This window comes from Sinocyclocheilus grahami, unplaced genomic scaffold (assembly GCF_001515645.1).
Source record: "Sinocyclocheilus grahami isolate Dianchi unplaced genomic scaffold, SAMN03320097.WGS_v1.1 scaffold311.1, whole genome shotgun sequence".
Taxonomy (NCBI): domain Eukaryota; kingdom Metazoa; phylum Chordata; class Actinopteri; order Cypriniformes; family Cyprinidae; genus Sinocyclocheilus; species Sinocyclocheilus grahami.
Genome location: NW_015505490.1, coordinates 568,281 through 591,934, shown reverse-complemented (window position 1 = coordinate 591,934; position 23,654 = coordinate 568,281). Strand labels below are relative to the sequence as shown.

The 23,654-nt window shown below is 36.4% G+C and overlaps 2 protein-coding genes across 3 annotated transcripts; both read left to right on the top strand.

The window, feature by feature from the left end:
• The first annotated feature begins 5,501 nt into the window (after positions 1 to 5,501).
• Positions 5,502 to 9,608, top strand: LOC107601684 (uncharacterized). The gene is made up of 10 exons (XM_016293942.1): positions 5,502 to 5,518; positions 7,120 to 7,186; positions 7,268 to 7,405; positions 7,532 to 7,852; positions 8,374 to 8,477; positions 8,556 to 8,662; positions 8,732 to 8,811; positions 8,913 to 8,947; positions 9,042 to 9,173; positions 9,324 to 9,608. Exons 2-10 carry the CDS (start codon positions 7,135 to 7,137, stop codon positions 9,606 to 9,608), a joined length of 1,254 nt encoding a protein of 417 aa, XP_016149428.1. The 5' UTR covers positions 5,502 to 5,518; positions 7,120 to 7,134.
• Positions 9,609 to 14,692: 5,084 nt separating this feature from the next.
• Positions 14,693 to 23,379, top strand: LOC107601719 (sodium channel subunit beta-3). Of its 2 annotated transcripts, none has more exons than XM_016293983.1 (7): positions 14,693 to 14,933; positions 15,277 to 15,389; positions 16,957 to 17,120; positions 17,204 to 17,438; positions 19,248 to 19,386; positions 21,205 to 21,286; positions 22,271 to 23,379. In XM_016293983.1, the coding sequence occupies exons 1-6, from the start codon at positions 14,920 to 14,922 to the stop codon at positions 21,266 to 21,268; spliced, it is 729 nt and encodes a 242-aa protein (XP_016149469.1). In that variant the 5' UTR covers positions 14,693 to 14,919; the 3' UTR covers positions 21,269 to 21,286; positions 22,271 to 23,379. The 2 variants fall into 2 exon arrangements, with proteins under 2 accessions (XP_016149469.1, XP_016149470.1); XM_016293984.1 differs by lacking the exon at positions 14,693 to 14,933 and adding an exon at positions 14,945 to 15,037.
• The last annotated feature ends 275 nt before the right edge of the window (positions 23,380 to 23,654 follow it).

The following is a 23,654-nucleotide window of genomic DNA, read 5'->3' as shown; positions in this document are numbered from 1 at the left end:
TCATCTTTCAGCTCACTATCAACCACACCGGTATGGCTTTGTCAAATACAGTGTTAATAATGAATATGCCTAGTGGTATGTATGTTTCATGTCATTCTGTGAATTTAGACCGCCACCACAGTCACTTCCCAGTGTACCAGAAGGACCACCTGTTCAGCAGTAACCCTGGCTGGGATTTTGGGGCATTTAGACGTCTGCAGCATCTTGTCAAACACACAAGGCTAAATTCCAGCAGGTAAGACTAGATAGGTATATCACATGTAGCTTTTAGCACAGATATACAGCTGATCTTCATGTGATTTATCTTATTAGATTTGCGCATGTGTTCATGGAGTCGGGAAAGTATGTGTTTCTGGATAATGCCGTGCTGGACTGGAGTCTGATAGTGGTCGTGAGTGAACAGGGCTCTGAGTGCAATCCCACGATAGCTGCGTTCCAGCCCACGACTCCCGCACAGCTAGTCCGACACGGAATTGTTAAACAACACAGCTTAAACCTGCTTCCAGACTGGGGGCTTATCACAGGTGAGTCAACAATAAATAGAATGCATTTGAAATAGAAAGTGGCATTTTTCTTGCTAACAGGAATGGTTAAAATACTGTGCTTTGTGTTTCTCCATAGGGATCTTGTCTCTGTTGGTGTTGTTGATAATAGTGTTGACAGCCTCTGCTCTTGTCTTGAGGCCTAATCGGTCCAGCCTCATCGCTCAAGGGAGGCCAAAGCCCAAGTGGCGCAGCTTGGGTGAACCCAGTGTTCCTATTGAATATGTTTATAATACAGACAGGTAAGTGAACTTAGGTAAGGTTCCTTGTAAGGTTTCTTGGTGTTTGTTATAGGTATATTCACCAGAACAAGCAGTTTGAGGCAAGAATGCACTGATATTTCCATCCTGTATATATAATTTTAAATTTTTTTATTTTTTCTTTTCTTTTGCGTAGTGGCTTATAACTGATAAATGGCTAATACAATTATATATTATTTAGTCTAAAATCAAATAAAAAATAAAACACTAAAAACTGAAATCAGTCATTTTACATGTTGAATAAAAGTGACTTTGGGCATTACAAAATTATAGTGTACAGTAGGCAACCACATGTGACGACTCCGGGCTGGACTCCGCTTCGTCCATGGTGAAAGCCGATCCGGCGATCCACAGTGTGAAGTTGATGTATTTCCTCAGCGACCAGCACGGATTAGCTCCAGGCATGACGAAGCGGATATCGTCCTCTTTTGGAAGGCCAAACAAAGTAGTTTCGCGTTCACAACGAAAAACAGCGTCTTCACGACATGGCAGCAGCAACGATACTACAGCGAGAATAAAAGTTACGCCTTCTTTCTTTGCATGAACATTTGGGCGGCGTTATGCAAATCTTCCCACATTGTGACGTAGACATGTGGGGGCGTGTTAGAACAAGCCGTTTTAGGTAGGCGTGGCTGACTCTTAACTTTTATAAAGAATATCTCTTTGTATTTGAGACTTTAGTCTTTGCAACTTTACAGATCTTCTTTATGCACCAAGAGCTTATAACACTCCAAAGAGAAAGGAAAAATTGAAATCGCATCATATGACCCTTTAAATTGCTTATATGTAATGTAAAAAACAAGTTATAAAAGATATGGACATCTTTTTGGATTGCCACATTTCTCAAATACATAAATATAAGATTTATGTATTCAAATTGCATATAAAATTTCCATCCATTTAACTAGCTAATAAAATAAATGTGATGCATATTTGTTATACATAAATAAATCACTTCACACTTCACTCTTAAAATCATGGCATAGTTTATTATTAACTATTTGCATCTATTTGATTTTAAGTAACCATATTTTCAAAATGCATTTATTTCAATTGCTTAGAATCAGCATAAATCTGTTCATCATGCAAACATTTACATTTATTCAGTTAAACAGTATGAACATGGTTAAATATGGCTAGCTGTGGAACAAGCAATATTCAGTTAGTTGAAATGTGTGAGACTGAAACAGATTTACTGATGATAAATACATAAACCTGGTTAATGTGTATTTAAATCTTACCTATTTTATTAACTGTTTCATTCATGTATGACTGATAAATATGCATCACATTAAGTTTTGTATTTTTGTTTTTGTTCATGTTAAAAAAAATTTTTTAATCCAAAATAGATACAAAAACAAAACAATAAAAATACATAACTCTTAATTTAGGCTTACATTTTTTTGTACTATTTTGTTTATTTAGAAGTATTATATTTATTATTTTATATATTAGCATATCTGTCTGCGGTTTTTTATTTATTTCTTTTTTTCATTTGAGCTGTTCTTTCAGATTTTTCGTGTAGCTTTTTCTCTTAACTATTGTGGAAAATATGGAAAATGTTTAAAAAAATAAAAAAATCATCCAAAATGTAATAAGTATCTCCCAAGGTGTAATAAGTGAAAATGGCTGCTTATTCTCTGTGTGTTGCTGTGCTCTTAAAACACATAGTCTTCTTCCATGTTGGCTGTGATTGGATTATCTAAGTGAAGTCACAGGGTGGGTGAAAAACACTCCTGAAATATCCCCTCCATAATGAGAAGATTCAATCAGACAGATTTAGGGTGGTGTTGGGACTCCAATGCAGCGCGTCGTGGCCAGTGTTGCAGGATGTATCAGAGCGGATGTGGTCGCATAAAAGGCTCTCTGTTTCTCCAGCATGTGAAAGCTCTCTTTCCAAGAGACTCCTAATGATCATTATTATAGGGTTCATGGCATTCTGATTCATTTATTCCCCTCCTAAATTATGACATGCCCCCTGTGCCCTCAGATCTCAGTTGGTTTTAAAACACGGAGAAAACGAAGCAAGCAGTACCCTTTTGATTAAGATTTAATCCAAGTTCATTTCTATACTTCCCACATTGTGACGTAGACATGTGGGGGCGTGTTAGAACAAGCCGTTTTAGGTAGGCGTGGCTGACTCTTAACTTTTATAAAGAATATCTCTTTGTATTTGAGACTTTAGTCTTTGCAACTTTACAGATCTTCTTTATGCACCAAGAGCTTGTAACACTCCAAAGAGAAAGGAAAAATTTAAATTGCATCATATGACCCCTTCAAGTGAGCATCAGATAAGGGCAATGATAAAGTGAATGTAAAAATTTTAGAAATAAGCATGTACAATAAAATATCAAATATTAACCAATATACACAATCATTCAAAAGTTTGGGGTCAGTACGTTTTTTGTGTGTGTGTGTTTGTGTTTGAAGTCTCTTCTGATCACTAAGCCTGCATTTATTTGATTTAAAAAATACAGTACAACAGTAATATTGTGAGACATTATTACAATGGTAATAATTAAATATTAATTAAACAATTAAAATAACTGTTTTCTATTGTAATAATGTATTCCTGTGATGACAAAGCTGAATTTTCAGCAGCCATTACTGCAGTCTTCAGTGTCACATGATGCTTCAGAAATCATTCTAAAATGCTGATTTGCTGCTTAAGAAACATTTCTAATTATCATCAATGTTGAAAACTGTTGTGCTGCTTCATATCTTCTTACAAACCTTGATACATTATCAGATCTCGAAATGAATATCCATTTTTCATGTTGTACATTATAATGTTGTGATGCAAGGCAAGGCTATTTTATTTCTAGAGTACATTTAAAGAGTACATCTGCTGACCAAAGTGCTGTACAACCTAAAAATTGTTACACAAAACAATTAGTATCAAACAGTTACATAAACATACATATTAAAGAGACTTACAATGATCGAAAAGCCAGAGAGAAGACACCCTAATAACTCATTCCACAATCGAGGGGCAGCAATTGAAAAGGCACAATCTCATTTTAAGCTTAGACGAGACCGAGGCACAGACAACATCAAACTATTAGAAGACCTTAATGGTCTAGGGCAGTTCCGATGGAGAAGAAGATCTGTAATGTATTCAGGAGCCTGACCATTTAATCCCTTGTAGACAAGCAATAAAACCTTACATTTAATGCAATGCCTACAATACATTCACTTGCAGCATTTAAAGCAATCTATAGCATAATGAGATGGTGCAGTTTTGAGTGTACTTTGTGTTGTGTTGTAGGGTGGATGGCTCTGAGCCACTAGGTCTGAGAGGGGTGGGAGAGGGAGCAGAATCAGAGGAACCTGCTGTTTGCAAAGGAGGTAACTGACAATCATCTGAAATGTTTGACAGCTGATAAATATACAAAAAACTCCTCTGAATTCTGTCAAATCCCACATTGATGTGAAGGTTTCAGAACTACATTAATGGAGCTGGAAGAGTTTAATGTGAAAACGCTGTATGACAAGTTAGAGGATCAGAATTTACATCTGGCATCCCAGCTGGCAAAGCACCGTAAAGACACACAGGAGTTTTACAGGAACATGTGCCAGCAAATTGATGTTCTGAGGGTAGGACGGATACTGGAAGTCAACTGAAGATAAGAAATCCATAAAAAAATGGAAATAAAAAAATGACATGATCAGTCTCTGTAACTAATCAGCTTGTGCATCTTTTATTTAGGACACACTAGAAAATATGGAACCCTCAAAACTGAACCAGCTGAAAAAAATACTAGACAATGAAGTTCTGATGAAAAGAGAAACTGCTCATGGTGAGACAGCAGTTTGCTTTAACTTGAGCCTTACATGTGTAGATACACTCAGGTCTGTGAAAGTATTTGTGTTTGCACCAGAGCCGTGGATGGGGCTGATGGAGGCCGTGCTGAGATCTTTGGAGGGAGTGCTGTGCAGGATGAATGGGGAGGTCTGGCAGCAACAGGACAGCACAGCTACAAACAGCCACAGAGACACTCGAGAGAGTGAACTTCACACTGGATGCATTCAGGTTACTTATTTAAACCCATTAAAACAACACAGAGCCATGGATAAGTAATGAATGTACATAGTAGTGATATTAAAAGGATAATTCAGTAAAACATTTAAATTCTGTCATTATTTAGGCATGTTTTAAAATGATTCTTTATGACAAGTTAGAGGATCAGAATTTACATCTGGCATCCCAGCTGGCAAAGCACCGTAAAGACACACAGGAGTTTTACAGGAACATGTGCCAGCAAATTGATGTTCTGAGGGTAGGACGGATACTGGAAGTCAACTGAAGATAAGAAATCCATAAAAAAATGGAAATAAAAAAATGACATGATCAGTCTCTGTAACTAATCAGCTTGTGCATCTTTTATTTAGGACACACTAGAAAATATGGAACCCTCAAAACTGAACCAGCTGAAAAAAATACTAGACAATGAAGTTCTGATGAAAAGAGAAACTGCTCATGGTGAGACAGCAGTTTGCTTTAACTTGAGCCTTACATGTGTATATACACTCAGGTCTGTGAAAGTATTTGTTTTTGCACCAGAGCCGTGGATGGGGCTGATGGAGGCCGTGCTGAGATCTTTGGAGGGAGTGCTGTGCAGGATGAATGGGGAGGTCTGGCAGCAACAGGACAGCACAGCTACAAACAGCCACAGAGACACTCGAGAGAGTGAACTTCACACTGGATGCATTCAGGTTACTTATTTAAACCCATTAAAACAACACAGAGCCATGGATAAGTAATGAATGTACATAGTAGTGATATTAAAAGGATAATTCAGTAAAACATTTAAATTCTGTCATTATTTAGGCATGTTTTAAAATGATTCTTTTATCATTTTATGATCAGATCATATTATATTTTTAATCATAAAAGTGGTCCATTTGGTGTAATGTTTGATGCGCTCTTTTGGACAGTGTTGTTATTGTTAACTAAACCCATTAAAAATGTGTTTTGTTAATTGACATAAATCTGAAATAAAATGTAAATAAAAAATAAAATAAACTGGAGGAAAAATTTGAAATGTTGCCTTACCATCTAACCAAAATAAAAGTTGAAGTAGTAGCAATTACTAAAACTACAATAAAAATAGAGCTAAACTGAAAAATTTTAATAAAAAAGTCATAACAAAATCACTAAAACTAAAATGAAATAAAAGTTTAAAGTGCCCCTACTGTGTCATTTCGAATATTGCCCTTTCATGCAGTGTGTAATATAGCTGTCTGTGAATGTAAACTATCTGCAAAGTTATTCTCTCAAAAAAAAAAAAAAAAAAAGGAATTGACTGAATCCCCCAAACGAGTCGTCAGGAATCTGAATCCCACTTCCGTGATGGCAACACATCACCACATCACTCATTTGCATAATGCCCGCCTATGTTCTACATTGGCCGGCCGTGAACAACTTGACCCGCCCTCAAACACTGTAGCTTCATGTGGTTAACATCATGTCAAGTAGACGCTGTGAAAGTAAATTAGTTTTAATTACTAAAACTACAATAAAAATAGAGCTAAACAGAAAAATTTAAATAAAAAAGTCATAACAAAATCACTAAAACTAAAATGAAATAAAAGTTTAAAGTGCCCCTATTGTGTCATTTCGAATATTGCCCTTTCATGCAGTGTGTAATATAGCTGTCTGTGAATGTAAACTATCTGCAAAGTTATTCTCTCAAAAAAAAAAAAAAAAAAAAGGAATTGACTGAATCCCCCAAACGAGTCGTCAGGAATCTGAATCCCACTTCCGTGATGGCAACACATCACTGAGTATCACATTTGCATAATGCCCGCCTATGTTCTACATTGGCCGGCCGTGAACAACTTGACCCGCCCTCAAACACTGTAGCTTCATGTGGTTAACATCATGTCAAGTAGACGCTGTGAAAGTAAATTAGTTTTATTTTCACTTCAGAATGATGAGGAATTAAATGCATATTATGAGAAAACGAAAGTGTTTTTTGACCTTGCATGCATGTAAACCTATTGTAGGAGCCTCCCAAAACAATATTAGGAACCTTAAAATGTTGTGCGCATGTGCAGTCATAAGCTAGAGTCTCAGGTTTCTAAGGGAACCGGAGCTTCTAACGGCAGCTGCAGTGACGCAATGACTTTAACAATCAGCGAGGGACATATTCCACCATATTGCACGTTGCCGTTTCTCCCATTCATAATAGAGTGAACTGTCTTTGTATATTTATAGTCTTTGATCTAATATGGATGCATATTAGAGTACATAATGACTTATTTTTATTTTTTTGGTGAACTATTCCATTAAGTATTTCATTATTGTTTTACAGTTTTCCCCTGCAGATATGTCAGAGTTTAAAGTGAGTGCAGATACAGAGGCAGCTTCCTCAGACCCAGGTTTGACCTTGTTAAAATCCAGTTTGTAGTCTTTGACCCAAGGCTCCTGCTGTGCTAACAGTACATGCTCTCATCTGTCAGGTCAACAGCAGAGCACCATCCACTGCGTGAGTGAAGAGGAACTGGCCAAGTTTGTGTCTCTGACACCTCTGTCCAAAACACTGCAGGAGATACAGGAATCACTCCAGACTCTCGCCCACACGCCCAAGACAGAGGACGGTCGGTACACATTTGTGCATTTGGATTCAGTGAGCTAAAGTTGCAATGCACTTTTAATGAATTAAGTTGATACAGAACAATTAAAAATACAATATAATGACCTACATCTTCTTTCTTCTCCTTCAGTAATTATCAGCCCAGCAGAGAGTGAACTGTCGCACCTGATCCCTGTTGCCCTTGACAACCTTTCCCCACAGCATTTCGCTGTCTTCCTGTTTGGCTGCCATGTTGTGCGTTTACTGAGCAGAGCTTTTTCCTTCCCCCCTGTCATGCTGCTCTTGGCCAGGACAGTGCCAGTCTCTCACTGTGATAACTTGCTGGCCTACTGCCATAAAGACTTTTATTATGACACAGCCAATCAAATTCTGTACATCCTAGAGAAGAAGCTTCAAAACGCTGGCCAGTTCATCTCCATTCTCTTACACTCAATGGCCTACATAACCTCAGGTAAGAGAGATTGCCCTAGCCTTCCCTAAATAGTTGTTTACTGTAGTCAAAGATGTCTACAACTATTTTCATCATCTAACAAGGCAAGTCACTTAAGGACAAAGTTTGTTTTGAAAGAAGTCTCTTACGCTCACATGGCTGCTTTTATTTGATCAAAAATACAGTAAAACTGTTATATTAATATTATTACAATTTAAAACAACCGTTTTCTATTTTAATTATTTTAGAATGTAAGCTAATCATATCTATTATATATAGCTGAATTTATTTGAAATAGATTTTATTTTACAAAGTAAAAGTCTTTACTGTGACTTTTCATCAATTTAATTTATCCTTGCTGACTGAAAGTATTAGTTTATTAAAAAAATCTTACTGACCCCAAACTTTTAAACAGTAGTGTACAATACATAAAAGGTACTAGACAAAATAAGACAATTAAAATATAAATATTTTAATTGTCAGCCAAATTAAAAGCAAAACAACCGTAAGCATTTTTCTTTTGGCATTTCCTTCTTTTATAGGCTCAGAATCTCTTGAATTCATAAAAGCCTTCCACTTGGCTGTATCGGCATTAAGCATGCAGTTGTTTCATCACTCTTTCACTGAGGACCAGAGGAAAGGAAAGGTAAGGGACTGTTTATATATATATATACTCTATATGAAATCCAGGAAGAGCTAAAACAGGCTTTCGCTCACATGTTAGATGATTGAGGAAAACACACAGAAGGCCTTTGGAACATTAGTAGAGGACTTCTTCACTGTAAAAATACCCACTGAAACCCATTTCGCTGAGCACCTGCTGGCAGAGAGGTTAGTATCTAATCTAAGATGTTTTTGACATTAAAAATATATTAAAACATTCACTTCAATGGATTTTAGACTTCAAGTATATAAATACTTCAAGTTGGAACAGCTTCTCCAGGAACTAAAACCAACCCTGAAAGACAGACATGGAGATGGTAAGAGATTTTAGAGCAGTTTTTAACGGAAAACATTCTTAGCCTAGCAGGCACTTGAGCACTGGTACAATTTTTTGGGTCTTTTGTGTATATTGTTGCAGGACGAGGGCAAACTGGCCTAAAGACTCAAGTCCCAGTGAGTGAAAGCACTTTTTGTGTTGTGTTTTATTTATTCTGAGGAGTGTACGCCTATGGAAATATATCCTCTTTTTCATCTACCTGTGCTTCAGGTGCTGTGTGTGGAAAGAGAAATAAACAGACTTGATGAAGTTTACCAGCAGCTCTCCTCTGAACTCCTCAGGGCAACACACATACGCAGCCCACCGGAGAAGAAAGAGTCCAGGTTTGACAAACCGCTTCAGGTAACAGCCAATCTGACTCACCTTATGCTGGTGTACAGGAGACCCCTATACAGCCCCCACGATATTTGCGGAAGGGCCAAATGCATTTAAATTGTAAAATTTATTTCTCATTCTTTCTGTCTTTGTCTCTCACGCTCCCCATGCTTGCAGGAGCAGCAGATGATGCTGGAGCTGCAGAAGTGCACGGTGGATCAGAGACTGAAGGAGATGAGAGACAGACTTTCTAAACTGAGCTCAAGCCAGCGAGCGAGTCCTAATGAAGACAGACCAGCTCACGGCACAGTCCTGGCTCAGGAAGATAGCCAGACACCCAGTAAACGCAAACCAGACAGCGGAGGACCAGAGAAACAGACACCTGCTGCAGGACAGTCCAGCAACAAGAAAAAGCAAAGCAAGCATATGGACAAAGATGAGGAAAAGGGTGTGACTGCGTGAGGAATAATGTTTGAAAACAGTGATTATTATTAAAATACAAAAATGTCCCCCCGCTTGTCACGTGTAGATTTTATGGCTATTTGTGACAAAAATTGACATGGAGGAGATGGCTGTAACATTTAACACCTCTGGTTTGGAAGCAGTGTTATGCTAAACAACTTAGCAAATGTAGTCATAACCTTAAAACTGTGAATCTTTATTTTATTCTTTATACCTGTCAGACTCAGTGTACTGCTGCTGAAGTAGATGCAGTGTTTGCAAGGCCCTCATACAGAATAATACTCTCACTTTCAGACTTTGTTTTGTAGATGTTTAGATTTTTTCCCTAAATGTGCCATTCATTTTTAATGCTCATGAACTTTATGCCTTTGAGAAAAGTAGCATTTAAAGTTTTAAAATCCTCTACTGACACTGATGTAATATCATTTTCATTTTTGACTAATAATAATAATAATATATTAATTGATTAATTAACTATTATTATTATTATCACTACATCTAATATAAATAACAGCTACAACAATAGATAAACAACAAAATCATAATAATATGATGATGACTACTATTATCATTGTTAAAAACAACAACAACAACAACTATTATTATTATTGTTGGTGTTGTTGTAGTGACAACAATAATAATGGTCATTGTTATTACTGTTGTTGTTGTTGTTATGTTATCATTATCCTTGCAACTAATATAAATAACAGCAACAACAATGCCCATTATTTTTGTTCTTTTTAATAAAAATAATACTAATTATTATTATTGTAGTCACTGGGAAACATTCTGAGATGATCTAGTCACTCTGTTGAGCTTGAACTTATCTTTGTTTGAGCTCAAATTGACCGCTAGTGAAATTGTGTCTAGTAAGTAGTAGTATTTGTGTATATCAGTCTGTTTGAGTTTACTTATTAGTATAACCAAAACTTTTGCGGCTTAGCAAGCACTGTATTTCCGTCAGGAAATGCAAATGTAGTTGCTTTGGCTTTGCTCTTGTTCTGAATGTTTGTTTAATATACATTATTTATGAGCAGGTTGTCATGCTGTATTTCTGGAGGAGATATGATCATGCCTATTTCTGTCCTGGCTTCTCTTCTGTGGGGCATCAACACAAGATATGTGAATATATATGTATATGGCTCAGAGGTGGTCTTATTCAAATAACTAGCTATCTACATAGAAACCGGCTGCAAACTGAAACAGCTCGCTGGATGACACAGTTTCAGACTCAGACAGCCCATAACGAACTGGCTGCGTGTTTTCTTTTCTTTTCTGCTAAACTGGCAGACATGCCAGAAACCCAACTAAATGCAAAAAAAAGCCAAATTATTTAATTCGATGTCCCCTTTAAGACTGTAAAATTCCGACATTTGCTTATTTGATTGGTGACCTAAAATTTATTTATTCTTCATTTTATGACATACCATTTTGTGTTTTCAATTAATAAATATCCTAAAACTGTTTTTTTTTTTCAGCTTTAAATTTGGAACCCCAGATTTTGAATGAAATCTCAAACGTTTGGACTATAAGTTTAGAGAACACTTTCATTTTATTATTTCTTATTATATTATATTATATTAAAAAAAAGAGATGAGCATTTATTTATTCATACAAATATTAATGGACTGAAACTAATAAACAGACTCGCATGGTTTCATCCTCCACTGCTGGATGAAAGCATTACACTGGCCTGCTCTCTCTACACAGTCATTTTGCGTTGCTGTTGCCATGGTTTCCCTGCATCGTGGGTATAGCAACCAGCAAGCCTGCCATATTTAGTCTGTGCTGAGACCAAGCCTGCTGGCAACATCTCCCTCGATAAGCACTTCTGCTATTGAATTACAGCTCTTGTAAATGTTTCATTGAGAGTCGGAACAGAAAGCATTGGAAAGCATCTGGCACGACTGCACTAGTGGAAACAAGTGGTTGTGCTGTGTAGAAATAATTTCTAGGTCTGTGAGCCATGTGTTCTTCTCTTCCTGTGAGGTCGGCATAATAAAGCAGCCATAATCCCAATGATGAAATCTGTAATCCTTAACTCTGAGCTTCACTGGGTTACCATTACTACTTTAGCAAGATTAAATCGTTGACTTTCTCATTGTAAGATTAGACACAAATCTTACATTTATGTTAGCATCCAAACATGGATCTAATCCCAACAAATTATCCCTCCCAACGGTACCATACGGAAGAGGAATCCATTTTATCTGTATAGAAAAGCAAGATGGGTGTAAATGTACACTGTTGCATATGGCTAAGCCATTGGGTGCATAAACATATAGCATTTGCATATGCATTTCAAACCGAATGGGTTACTGGAGTGTTGGAAAAATGTTTACCCCAATTCTCAGATGTTTTCCATTACGTGTTTGTCCTTATGTGCACTATTTACATATGCTGCTAGTCATGTGACTAAAAGCATTTGAACTTAAAGGAATAGTTCACTTGAAAATTAAAATTTGCAGAAAATGTACTCTCTCGGGCCATCCAAGATGTAGATGAGTTTGTTTCTTCATCAGAACAGGTTTGGAGAAATTTAGCATTACATCACTTCCTCGCCAATGAATCCTGAGCAGTGAATGGTTTGTCCATATGGGAGTCCATAATCCATAATAATACTTACTCCAGTGGAAAAAGTCCATCCCCTGTTGTTCTCTCACATCAAAATCAACTTACATATTTGTGTAGAACCGTTTTAGACTATTTTTGCTTGAATCTTTATCTGTGCATATTTCTCTCATGATTTTGACAAGATTACTTTTTTACTAAGCAATATTATGTATACTCATAATAGAAATGTCTAAATGATGGATTTGTTTCTTACAAACACGCAACATCAACATTTATTTTGATGTTTTTATCAGTTGTTTGGACACTCACTCTGAAGGCACCCATTCAATGCAGAGGATGCACTGGTGAGCAAGTGATGTAATGCTAACAAACTCATCTACATCCTGGATGGCCTGAGGGTGAGTACATTTTCAGCAAATTTTAGTTTTTTTGTCAAACTATTCCTTGTACAGCCATGCAATCTACAAGTTTTGTGCTGTAATTTTGTGATCTTATTTGAACATATGCCACTTTTTTTTGTTGTTGTTGTTGCTCAAAATGTTTTTTTTGCATTTTGCATTTGTCAGTTACTTCAGCAGTCATCATCCATGTGGTGACTGCAAACTGGAAATGTTAGATTTGGTGTGACTCATGTAATAATTGCAGTAATTGCGATGAAGCTGCTTCCCCGACCACGCATAGGTTAAGTAGGACCAGCATGTGGGTTTAAATTATGAAATGCTGTTCTCGAGCAGAGACAATTGAAGCCTACAGATGCACACAGCTCATGATGTACTGTTCTCGCTGGGGTTGATGGATGTTGTTTATGAGGGAAGAAGAGACAAGAACTGGTGACTGAAGGATGGATGCTAGTGTACAACTCAGTGATCTGTGTTAAAGTTGTGGGCTCTAACGAAACTTCGGGTTCATATCTGTCTCCTTCTGTTGTGTAAGTTGCCAGGACATGAGGATTCCACTGCCAGCTATAAACAAATCACTTATTAGGCATCGGCCTTGAATAGAACTATTCAGTACAGGGGAGATTGGGCTAATCACACTTTTTAGATCAGTTAATACTTTTTAAGGTGGGTTCATTCTTGAAGGTCAATTTTTGTGTAGACGCAAAGTATTGACTACAATACTTAACATTTCCACTGACACTGTCCAGAATTTTTTTTTACAGTTCATTGAAAAATATAAATAATATATATTAAAAATAGCTGGGGAATGTTGTCATACTGTAAGTTGTCACAATGAAACCTGCCATTAAACATCCTATAATATGCTTTGCAGCAACACCCCCCCCCTTTCAGCAGAAAAACAATTATCGATTTACATTGAGTAAAATTGTAATATAAATATAAACATTTTAAACACGTGGCAATTTCAACCTAACGTTGATGAAGCACATCCTTAAAATATCAGCTTTTTGTCAATGTTTTAATTCACAATGATTCTTTTTTGTTGTTTTAAGGCTCTTCACTTATTCAGTGAAGAAATTCACTTCTAAGCAACCTTTGTAGAAGTCAGGTTGAAAGTAGACCAAGCGGCGCATGCGCACTGAGCATGTCTATCATGAGTAAGTGGTTATTTAGTAAGAAAACAAAGGCAGGCGTCTATGGCAAGCCGTTTTGACTTTTATTCATTCTCAGGATATGAATTCTTGATATCAACAATTCAATTTTCACTAGTTAAAATGTTAATTCTTGATATCAGGAATTGGATTTCTACTAGTAACAATGGCTATTTTTGATATCAGCAATTACATTTCAACTAGTAAAAACTATCATTCTTGATATCTGTAATTGTATTTTCACTAGTTAAATGTCACCATCGGCTGCCATTCAAAATCATGTGTTGATATCAATATTTAATTTCTTACTAGTTGAAATTCCAATTTCACATATCAGAAATACAATTCTTACTAGTAAAAAAATGTGAATTCTTGATATCAAGTGACAATGTTAATTTCTGATATCTGAAAATGTATTTCTGATATCAACAATTGGGAGGGTAATTTCTGATATCTAAAATGGCTTTCTTACTAGTAACAATCACATTCATGATATCAGAAATGAACATTGTCACTAGTGACAATTAAATTGTTGATATCAAGAATAGACGTCTGTACTAGTAACCATGTGATTACTGATATCAAAAACAAAGGTTTTTACTAGTAAGAATTGTATTTCTGATATGTGAAATTGGAATTTCAACTAGTAAGAAATTAATTCTTGATATCAACACTTGATTTTGAATGGCAGCCTATGGTGACATTTAACTAGTGAAAATACACTTACAGATATCAATAATTTTAGTTTTTACTAGTTGAAATGTAATTCCTGATATCAATAATTAACATTGTTACTAGTGGAAATGTAATTGCTGATATCAAAAATAGCCATTGTTACTAGTATAAATCCAGTTCCTGATATCAAGAATTAACATTTTAACTAGTGAAAATTGAATAGTTGATATCAAGAATTCATATCCTGAGAATGAATAAACGTCAAAACGGCTTGCCATACAGCTGCGGAGGTTTGACGATGGAGCATCTGTACTGCTTATGTGGATGCAAAAGGAAACAGTAATCCTTCTCTGTCACTGACATCTTCTGAAACAGCTCGTTGTGGAGGCGCTGGATTTCTTCATTCCGCGCGAATTTTTACTACAGGAATCATTAAGATCCACAGGTCTTCAGATTCATGAGCATCGACATGGAACTGCAGCGTCCACTTCTAGTTTAAGACGTTTACGGATGTTTGTATCTCGGTAAGAAAGCTCAAACTTTCTCTTGAGAAACACGACAAGGTTCATTCCGTCCCGTGGACCTGCATGAAACGTCAGCTCCAAGTTGTTTCATAAAAGTAGAAAATGTAAGAAATTAACAATTGCGCGCGATTGGGCGTTGTCCGTGGTGCTGAACTCGTATTCTATATGAGTTCATATATATACTGTATATACAGTATATATGTGTGTGTGTGTGTGTGTGTGTATATATATATATATATATATATATATATATATATATATATATATATATATATATATATATATATAACATTTTAACCTCTTCAAAGTCAAGTCAGTGTCGGTTTTTCTTTTTTCTCTTAAGTACTTACACAGCAGGAACACTCTATGTGAGACGCTGCCCTGTTGTTAGATCTCCCAGCATGGCAACTCACACGAGGCTTGTGTTGCATTTGCTATTGCTGTTCATATTTGCTGGTAAGTATTTTGAAGTTTTAATCGTATAATTTGAATAATAAATAATGAGAATTTTTGTACAAGACCCCATTTTGTCATTTACAAAGTAAAGAAAGAAAATGCTAGAGAAATAATAGTAATATTAAGAGGGGGTTATGCAAAATCTTGTCTTCATTTTTCAGAAATGCAATTGCATTTAAATGTGTTAAACTGTAAAAGTTTTTTGTAATTTAAAAGGATTTCTAAATAATTAGTGGTTGTGATATATGCAGTACAGGATATCAGCATATCCAAACTTAAATAATATGTATTAATTATTTTATTAATTAATTTATTTATTATTATTATTTTGCATTTTTGCAAGTATTATATTTGTAGGGACCCCACGTTTACAAATTTTCTTTCTCAGAATTATTTTCACTAACTCCCTCCCACAGCTTCTTAAATGTCTGTATATCCATAAACCAGTTAATTATACATCAGAACATTAGTACAGAGAGTGTTTGATGTATGTGAGGTACTTCTTTGTGAGTCACAAATTCACATCTCTTAAAAAATACAGTCCCAGACAGAGATGGCATTGATTCAGCTCTAAACAGTACCATACGTGTCAATGACTCACGCTGCTTCTCCTCACAGATTGTGGCAGTCTGGTGCCATCAGAACATTAAGATATTTAAAATAGAATTTAATCTACCTTTAAGTTTGCATTCTGTGACTAGTAGTGTCACAACTGTCATTATTATACATTGTCTGTGTTTGTGGGATGAACAGCTACATTTGGCATTTCCATTGGCCCATATGACCCTTCAAACAGAAAAGGCGCGATCAGTGTTGGCAGCTTTTGTTTGAGGCTGTGAGTTATGTAAGATGGCCTCCATTTCAACAATGGCAGAGAGGTTATGTTCACAGTCAAGCGAACGCTCCAGAACAATCTTCACATGACTGAGGCCTCGGCCTGGCCCCTGCTCAATGGGTTGTTCTGTGCTGCCAATACTGAACATGTGTCTGCAGAAATCAGTGTGCTATAAGGTATGATTTTGTCTGAGCAGGAGTCGGGTGTGCTGTGAGCTCTTTCTGGAATTGGAGCTTGTAATGGATAATGATCTCTCTCTGTCTCTGTCTCTCTTTCTCATTCTCTGGTGCTCCCTTGAGAAATCTCTGCCTTAGATTTAATTGACCTCCATAAAGTATATGCAGATTGAAGCTACTTTTTTGGGAAGGTGTTAACTTTTCACTCCAAAGGGCATGATGTATGTCCTACATGTTGATGAAAGGTGCAGAGACAGATAAATAAATGGATAGATAGACAGACAGACAGGCAGGCAGGCAGGCAGGCAGGCAGGCAGGCAGGCAGGCAGGCAGGCAGGCAGGCAGGCAGGCAGGCAGGCAGGCAGGCAGGCAGGCAGGCAGGCAGGCAGGCAGGCAGGCAGGCAGGCAGGCAGGCAGGCAGGCAGGCAGGCAGGCAGGCAGACAGACAGACAGACAGACAGACAGACAGACAGACAGACAGACAGATAGATTTATACAGTGTGTGTGTGTGTGTGTGTGTGTGTGTGTGTAGTAATACGCTGTGTGTTTTCTGCAGTGCAGGAGGTCAGGCTGGTGTGTGTGGACGTGGCATCAGACACAGAGGCCGTCGTAGGCCGTGTTATGAAGTTAACCTGCATCTACTGCATGAAACGAGAGGAGATCTCTGCCGAGACCAAAGTGGACTGGTTCTTCACTGGAGAAGATAAAAGAAAAGTGCTTGTGAGATCACCTCTTAGCTTTTTTTGCACATATCGTATTTAAAAAATGATCATATCTGACACATAATCATCTCCCCTATACAGATCTATCAGTATGATCGTGAGCCACAGATGCCAAAGGATGTAGAAATGTACTGGAAGGGCCGTCTGACATGGAAGGGCAGCCAGGACCTGCAGGACATCTCCATTAGCATCCTAAACGTTACTCTTAATGACTCTGGCATGTACGAATGTAAGGTGTCACGCTTCTTTGAGTTCAATTCATTCAAGCATTCCACCACCAAGAACACAACAATCGATCTTAAGGTAAAAATGAAAGGTAAGTGAGAGAACACACCGCTAGACCTTTCTCACTCTGGACATTCAGTACCTCGTCCAGCCATATTCGATCTGATTACCTGATCTCTGCAGTGTGATTTGGATGGTTGTGCAGCAGGCCATTTCCAAACATGCTGTAACCCGAAAAACCAGATATTATTGACCTCCGCACAGTGTCCTTCCTTCCTTCAGTGTAGTTGAACTGTATCCTGATGTGTTGTGTTCTTCTAGTAATCCTGTGCTCTGTTCTGTTTTTATTGTTATTTAAGCCTACTTATTGGAAGGCAGGAAGTTGTTTTCAGGGCTTTATCTAAGCAACCACTTACCTCTCTATCTGTTGTAAGGGGTAATGTAAAGATTCTGGTTTGTATGCTATTCTCTGGATGCCTGAGATTGCTGAATGCAGAGTACTTCCTCACTTCAATCGAATATACTTTACCTAATGTATATTTGTCTATATTTACTCATGCAACCACAATGCATCATCTCTATCTGCGACTGTCTTGGTTCACAGATAGAAATAGACAATGTTGTATTTAAGTGGTGGCTTTAGAGGATTTTTTGAAGATTGCAAGCAGCCTTCCAGATCCACAAACTTACAGTACAACTCTGCTTTTACATTCCATGCCATTTTCGATCTATTCACTGCAGTGCATGAAACATAAATACTCTTTATAATACAGGTCCTTTTTGACAACTGTACGAGATTTTGCAGAATTGTACAAACTTGTTTTTTCTATAATATGTCACATGTTCTGCACTATCATTGATGTATACAGTCTTACAGTCTGTCATATAACCTTTGAGTCTCATTGTCCTCCAAGGGAAAGCTAAAATGAAGTACAGTACCTGAGCATGTTTGTTTCATTGTGTGGTTTTGTGTTTGCATGCAAATGATTTGCTATAATGTGTCTTCTAAGGGACAGACAGAAAAAAATATTTATCCATTTCTGCCTAATGAACACCTAATAGAATTTTAAAGTGATAGTTCAAACAAAAATAAAAATGTAGTCATAATTTACTCACTCTCATGTCTTTCCAAACATGTATGAATTTCTTTCTTTTGCAAAACACAAAAGAAGATATTTTGATGAATGTTGCTAACCAAACATTTTTGGTTCCCATTTACTTCCATTGCATGGATACAACTGAAGGAAATGGGAAACTAAACTGTTTGGTTACCAAAACGTATTTATTTATTATAATTTTTTTATGTTCTAAAAAAGAAAGTCATACAGATTTGGAAAGACATGAGGGTGAGTAAATGATGACTGAATTTTCATTCTTGGGCAAACTATCCCTTTAAATGAAAATCAACTTAAATACAATTAATTGCAATTTCAATAATTATTTATGTGAATTCTTGCCAGCTGTTGATTCATGCTGATTCTCTACAGATCATCTATGCATGCTGTTTTTGTTCATATAACAATAAAAAAAGGAAAAAATAAAAAATCCTCAGAAAAAAGTGGTTAAAATTGTTATATGAAGCCACTCACTCACAAATGTAAAACCTGGATGCAAAGCATGATATCTCTGAGGTGACTTAGTTGCACTTGGTTATAGTTCCTGATGACCTGAAATAGATTTAATAACTCTCCTAGTGCATTACAGCAGTGCAGCTATATTTTGACTTGCCCACTCATGCATTTTGCACTTTTGTCCTCATTTTCAGTACACTTGAGACTTTCTGAGTCACTTTCTGGATGAATTTATCTCAAACATCCTTAGTGGCAGAGTATATCAGTCTGACAGGCCTCCTCTGATTGCTCAGTTAATTCCGTCTGATTGCATATTTTCATTTTCTCAGCAAGTCGAGACACCACGGCGCTATACTCCGAGATCATGATGTATGTGCTGCTGGTGTTCCTCACATTCTGGTTGCTGGTGGAGATGATCTACTGCTACAGGAAGATCTCCAAATCCGAGGAACAGGTGCAGGACACTGCGTGAGTATTAAATTATCATGTGTCTTCGGTTACAGTCTTACTTTCTCAAGTTTAAGTGGTCCATTTAAAGGAATAGTTGACCCCAAAATAAAAATTTGCTAAAAATGTACTCACTCTCAAGCCATAGAAGGCATACACGAGTTTGTTTCTTCATCAGAACAGATTTGGAGAAATTTAGCATTACATCACTTGCTCACCAATGGATCGGTGCTTGATCTGTGCATATTTCTCTCCTGATTCAGAAGAAAGACGACTTTTTCACTGGAGAAAGCAATATTATGGATAGAAGATGATAGATTTTAGATCGAAATGATGGTTTAAAGTTAAAACATCTTGATGGATTTGTTTCTCACAAACACAGCTTTTCACATCACAAGATGTTAATTGATGGACTGAAGTCGTGCGGATTACTTGTGTAATATTGTGATGTTTCTTTAAACTCTCACTCTGATGGCACCCATTCACTGCGGATAAGGTAATGTTAAATTTCTCCAAATCTGTTCTGATGAAGAAACAAACTAGTGAACTATTCCTACGTCCATCAAATGGATTTTACTTATCTATATTTATTTTGATATTCAATGCACTTCAAGCATAATGAAAGTAGGCATATGTACTGCCCTTTTTGACAGGTAAAACATATTCTTACTCTGAAATGACATTCAGTCATTATCGGCTAACTTGAAGTTTCAGTCATTAGTAATGAATTTAACACTGTATTCTGGAGACTATTGAGTTGTTTGGAAGCATGATAGACTACCATGACACACTAACACAGGCATACGCACACTCATATATGGGTAATGTGTGCGTAAGTGCTTTAAAAGCCTGCATTAGTGGGACCCAATCACATCAGTCATGCAGAGCATATGGAAAATAAAGTGGTGGCCGTCAGATTCCAAACTGATCTCTTACTGTCATTTGACACAGCATTGGGCCATTTAACCCTTTCTTTTTTCTACTCTCTCTTTACCATAGTTTACTTTGTTGTCAGTCATTTCTTGTTGATTTGTTTGTCAGTCATATGAATATATGATTATATTGCTGTCCTCACTCTGCCAGCAAAAGAAGACATGGAGATCCTCAAACTTAAGCACCATTGAATATTTAATCACTGAGTAATATAGCATTAGAGTCACTGAGTATTATAGCAATAAGTCAGCCAAAAAAAATTATTGTCATTGTTTACTCATGACCATCATGACATTCCAGACCTGTATGGTGTCAAATTTTTTTTTTGTAAAAATCATTACACAGCTTGACATACAATGGCCACATAGTGACTATTAGTCATACATTTGGACTTAAATTATAGTTTTTGCTGTTGTTTTTTATTGTTAAGGGTCTATTTGCATATTTTTGAGCCCTTGGTCACTATGAACTGTTGTTATATGGCACACTGAAAAAAGAATGACATTATGATGAGTAATACACACACGCACGCACACACGCACACACACACACACACACAGGTTTGTTTTTATGGTTTATGGAGACTCTCCATAGGCGTAATGGTTTTTATACTGTACAAACCGTATTTGTGCATTTTTAGCACTAACCCTACACCTAAACCTACCCCTCACAGGAAACTTTGTGCATTTTTAGATTTTCAAAAAAACTCATTCTGAATTATTTATAAGCCTTTTGAATTATGGGGACACTGAAAATGACCTTATAAATCACCTTCTCGTTGTAATACCTATGTCATACCCATGTTATTATACAAATGTGTGTCCTCATAAACCACATAAACATGCACACACACACACACACACACACACACATCAGTCTTTCTCTTTTGTACCCTTGTATCTACAGGACAGACTACTTAGCCATTCCCTCTGAAAATAAAGAAAACCCCGGCCCTGCTGTAACGGAATAAAAGTCTCACACCATTACGGTATTTTTGAATTTACCTCTCAGTTAGAAACATCATCAACAATTTTCCGCTCATCCCGAGTAGCTGACTAGAACCCTTCCACCATCGCTGTCTGTTCCTCTCATTTCTTGTCCACATCCTCTCTTAACATCACCGGATCTTCATTCCCATCCACTCAAACACATGCCACTCCTCTGTTCATTGCCATATCTGTCCAGCAATTACTAACCTCAGCTGATCTCTCAAGATAATTCATTAGTAGAGCAGCGATAATGCTGAGGTCAGGGTTTGTTCTCTTTGTAAACTCCTTGATCGATGATTTTACATTGTTTAAAGTGATTTGAAATGTGAGAATGCATATATAGATGTGATATGACAGGGATCCATTTATTCTTAATTACCTTGCTTGTTTTTTTTTTATTATTATTATTTTATTTCTATGCAGCTTCCTGCAGTGTCATCTGATATGTTTTACCAGAACTCGAGTGATTTGTAATTTGAGGAGGACTTTTTGTTGTTGGTGGGGGTTATGTAACTTCTGATGGAAAATAGTGTGGAATGTTTTAGAAACATGATTTGATTTGTGGAAGTGCAGATATTTATTAATGGAACACAACTGCATTTCTAAAAACATGTTCTACTACTAATTTAATTTTAATATTAATTGTAATGTATAACAATTTCATAATTATATATATACAGTATATATATATAAAATCAAATAAGTTATCCACATTATTAACTTTCCACATTATTTAATAACATGGAACACAGCTGCAATTCTAAACATTTTATGTTTTTATTTCAATGTTTTATTTTCATAATAATATTCATTTTATGTGTATTAATTTAGCATATTTCTTATAATTAGATGTATGTATAATTGTATATATATATATATGTATATATATATATATATATATATATATATATATATAATATATATATATATATTAATAAAATATATCTAAGATAGCCAAATCTGGACACTGCTTTCTGTTTCAGGTACTGACGATTCTTAATAGCAACCGGTTTAAAATGGAGAAACCAGGAAACCTGCCAAATCAAATCCCTCTTGTCTTGATAATGTGATATGTGGAAGAAACTCTCAACTGGTTCATTATCTCCCACTGTCTCGATGGAGGTCAGCAGTAACACACATCTAATCTCAGACTGAGGATCTCTATGTGTCTGTCCTCAACTTTTGCCTTAGTAAAGACACAAATACAACAGCCTGGAGCTGAAGAGCTATCATACTGCCTATACACGCACTTTTCTTAACCAAATGCCAATCATTACTGTCACAATGCCCATGTGAGCCTTTCCCTCTTTGGTATACGCTGTTCTTACTCTTTTGATAGAAATAGATGAAGATAAGTCTGGATTCCAATTAGACTTAGTTTTTATCCTCATATTTTCTATAAAAAGGAATCCCATTATAGTATTTTGGGTTTTTATTGCTTTTTATTTTAAAAGAAACTTTCAAGTCACTCAGCTTTGCCACTTTGCAATCAATAATCAGTGAAACTGAGGTAAACAGCTGTAATACTGCATACAGAAGCGTGATCGAACACATGTTGTCATTTGTGTTTACATTGGTAATTGCAGTCAGTTTGTGTTCTGAATGATCTTGCAGCATTAAAGCCAGTTCTTGGGATTAATACTAGCACTAGACTGAATTGCATACACTATTCCAAAAATGGCAGTTTGTACTACCACATTGCAACCTGTTGTTATTGTTCAGTGATGTTTAGCAGCAGCCGTGAGATCTGTATACCTTAAACCTTTGCTTTATGATTCTACACACTCATTTCAGATTGACGGTGAATAGTTGGTTGGAAGTAGTAACACAATTTCTTCAGCTGTTAAAATAACACTGGATTTTGTGTTTGTACTACCTTTTTTCACTGTTGGTGTTATGAATTTATAGATTTGGATTTTGTCCCTTTTTTTTTGTAATTTCCATTGGTGCCGGCTTGTCTCTGTTAACTTTTGCATTGTTTAATATAGGACATGGTTGCAACCGCAGAAACACTACGCTTGCTCTGCCCTGTTATAATGGAGCTGCTCAAAGCTTGTCATGTATATTAAACCAGGTGATGCATTCCAAAAAATGTCTAACTGCTTATTATTACTTTATATATATATATATATATATGTTTCCTAAAGAAATTTAGCTGGTATGCATGATCACATAGACTGAACAAATATTCTAGTTACATAATGAATATGTAATTCTGTTAATGAACAAAGAGGGCGTGCTGTATTGTCAACAACCGTCTTTGTCTCCCTCTGTAGTTCATACAGTGTAAATGCAGTTGACTCATGTAGACGTTTTTCATGGGTAATAATTAACCTTTTGGGATCTCCTTTTTGTTTTGGTGTACCC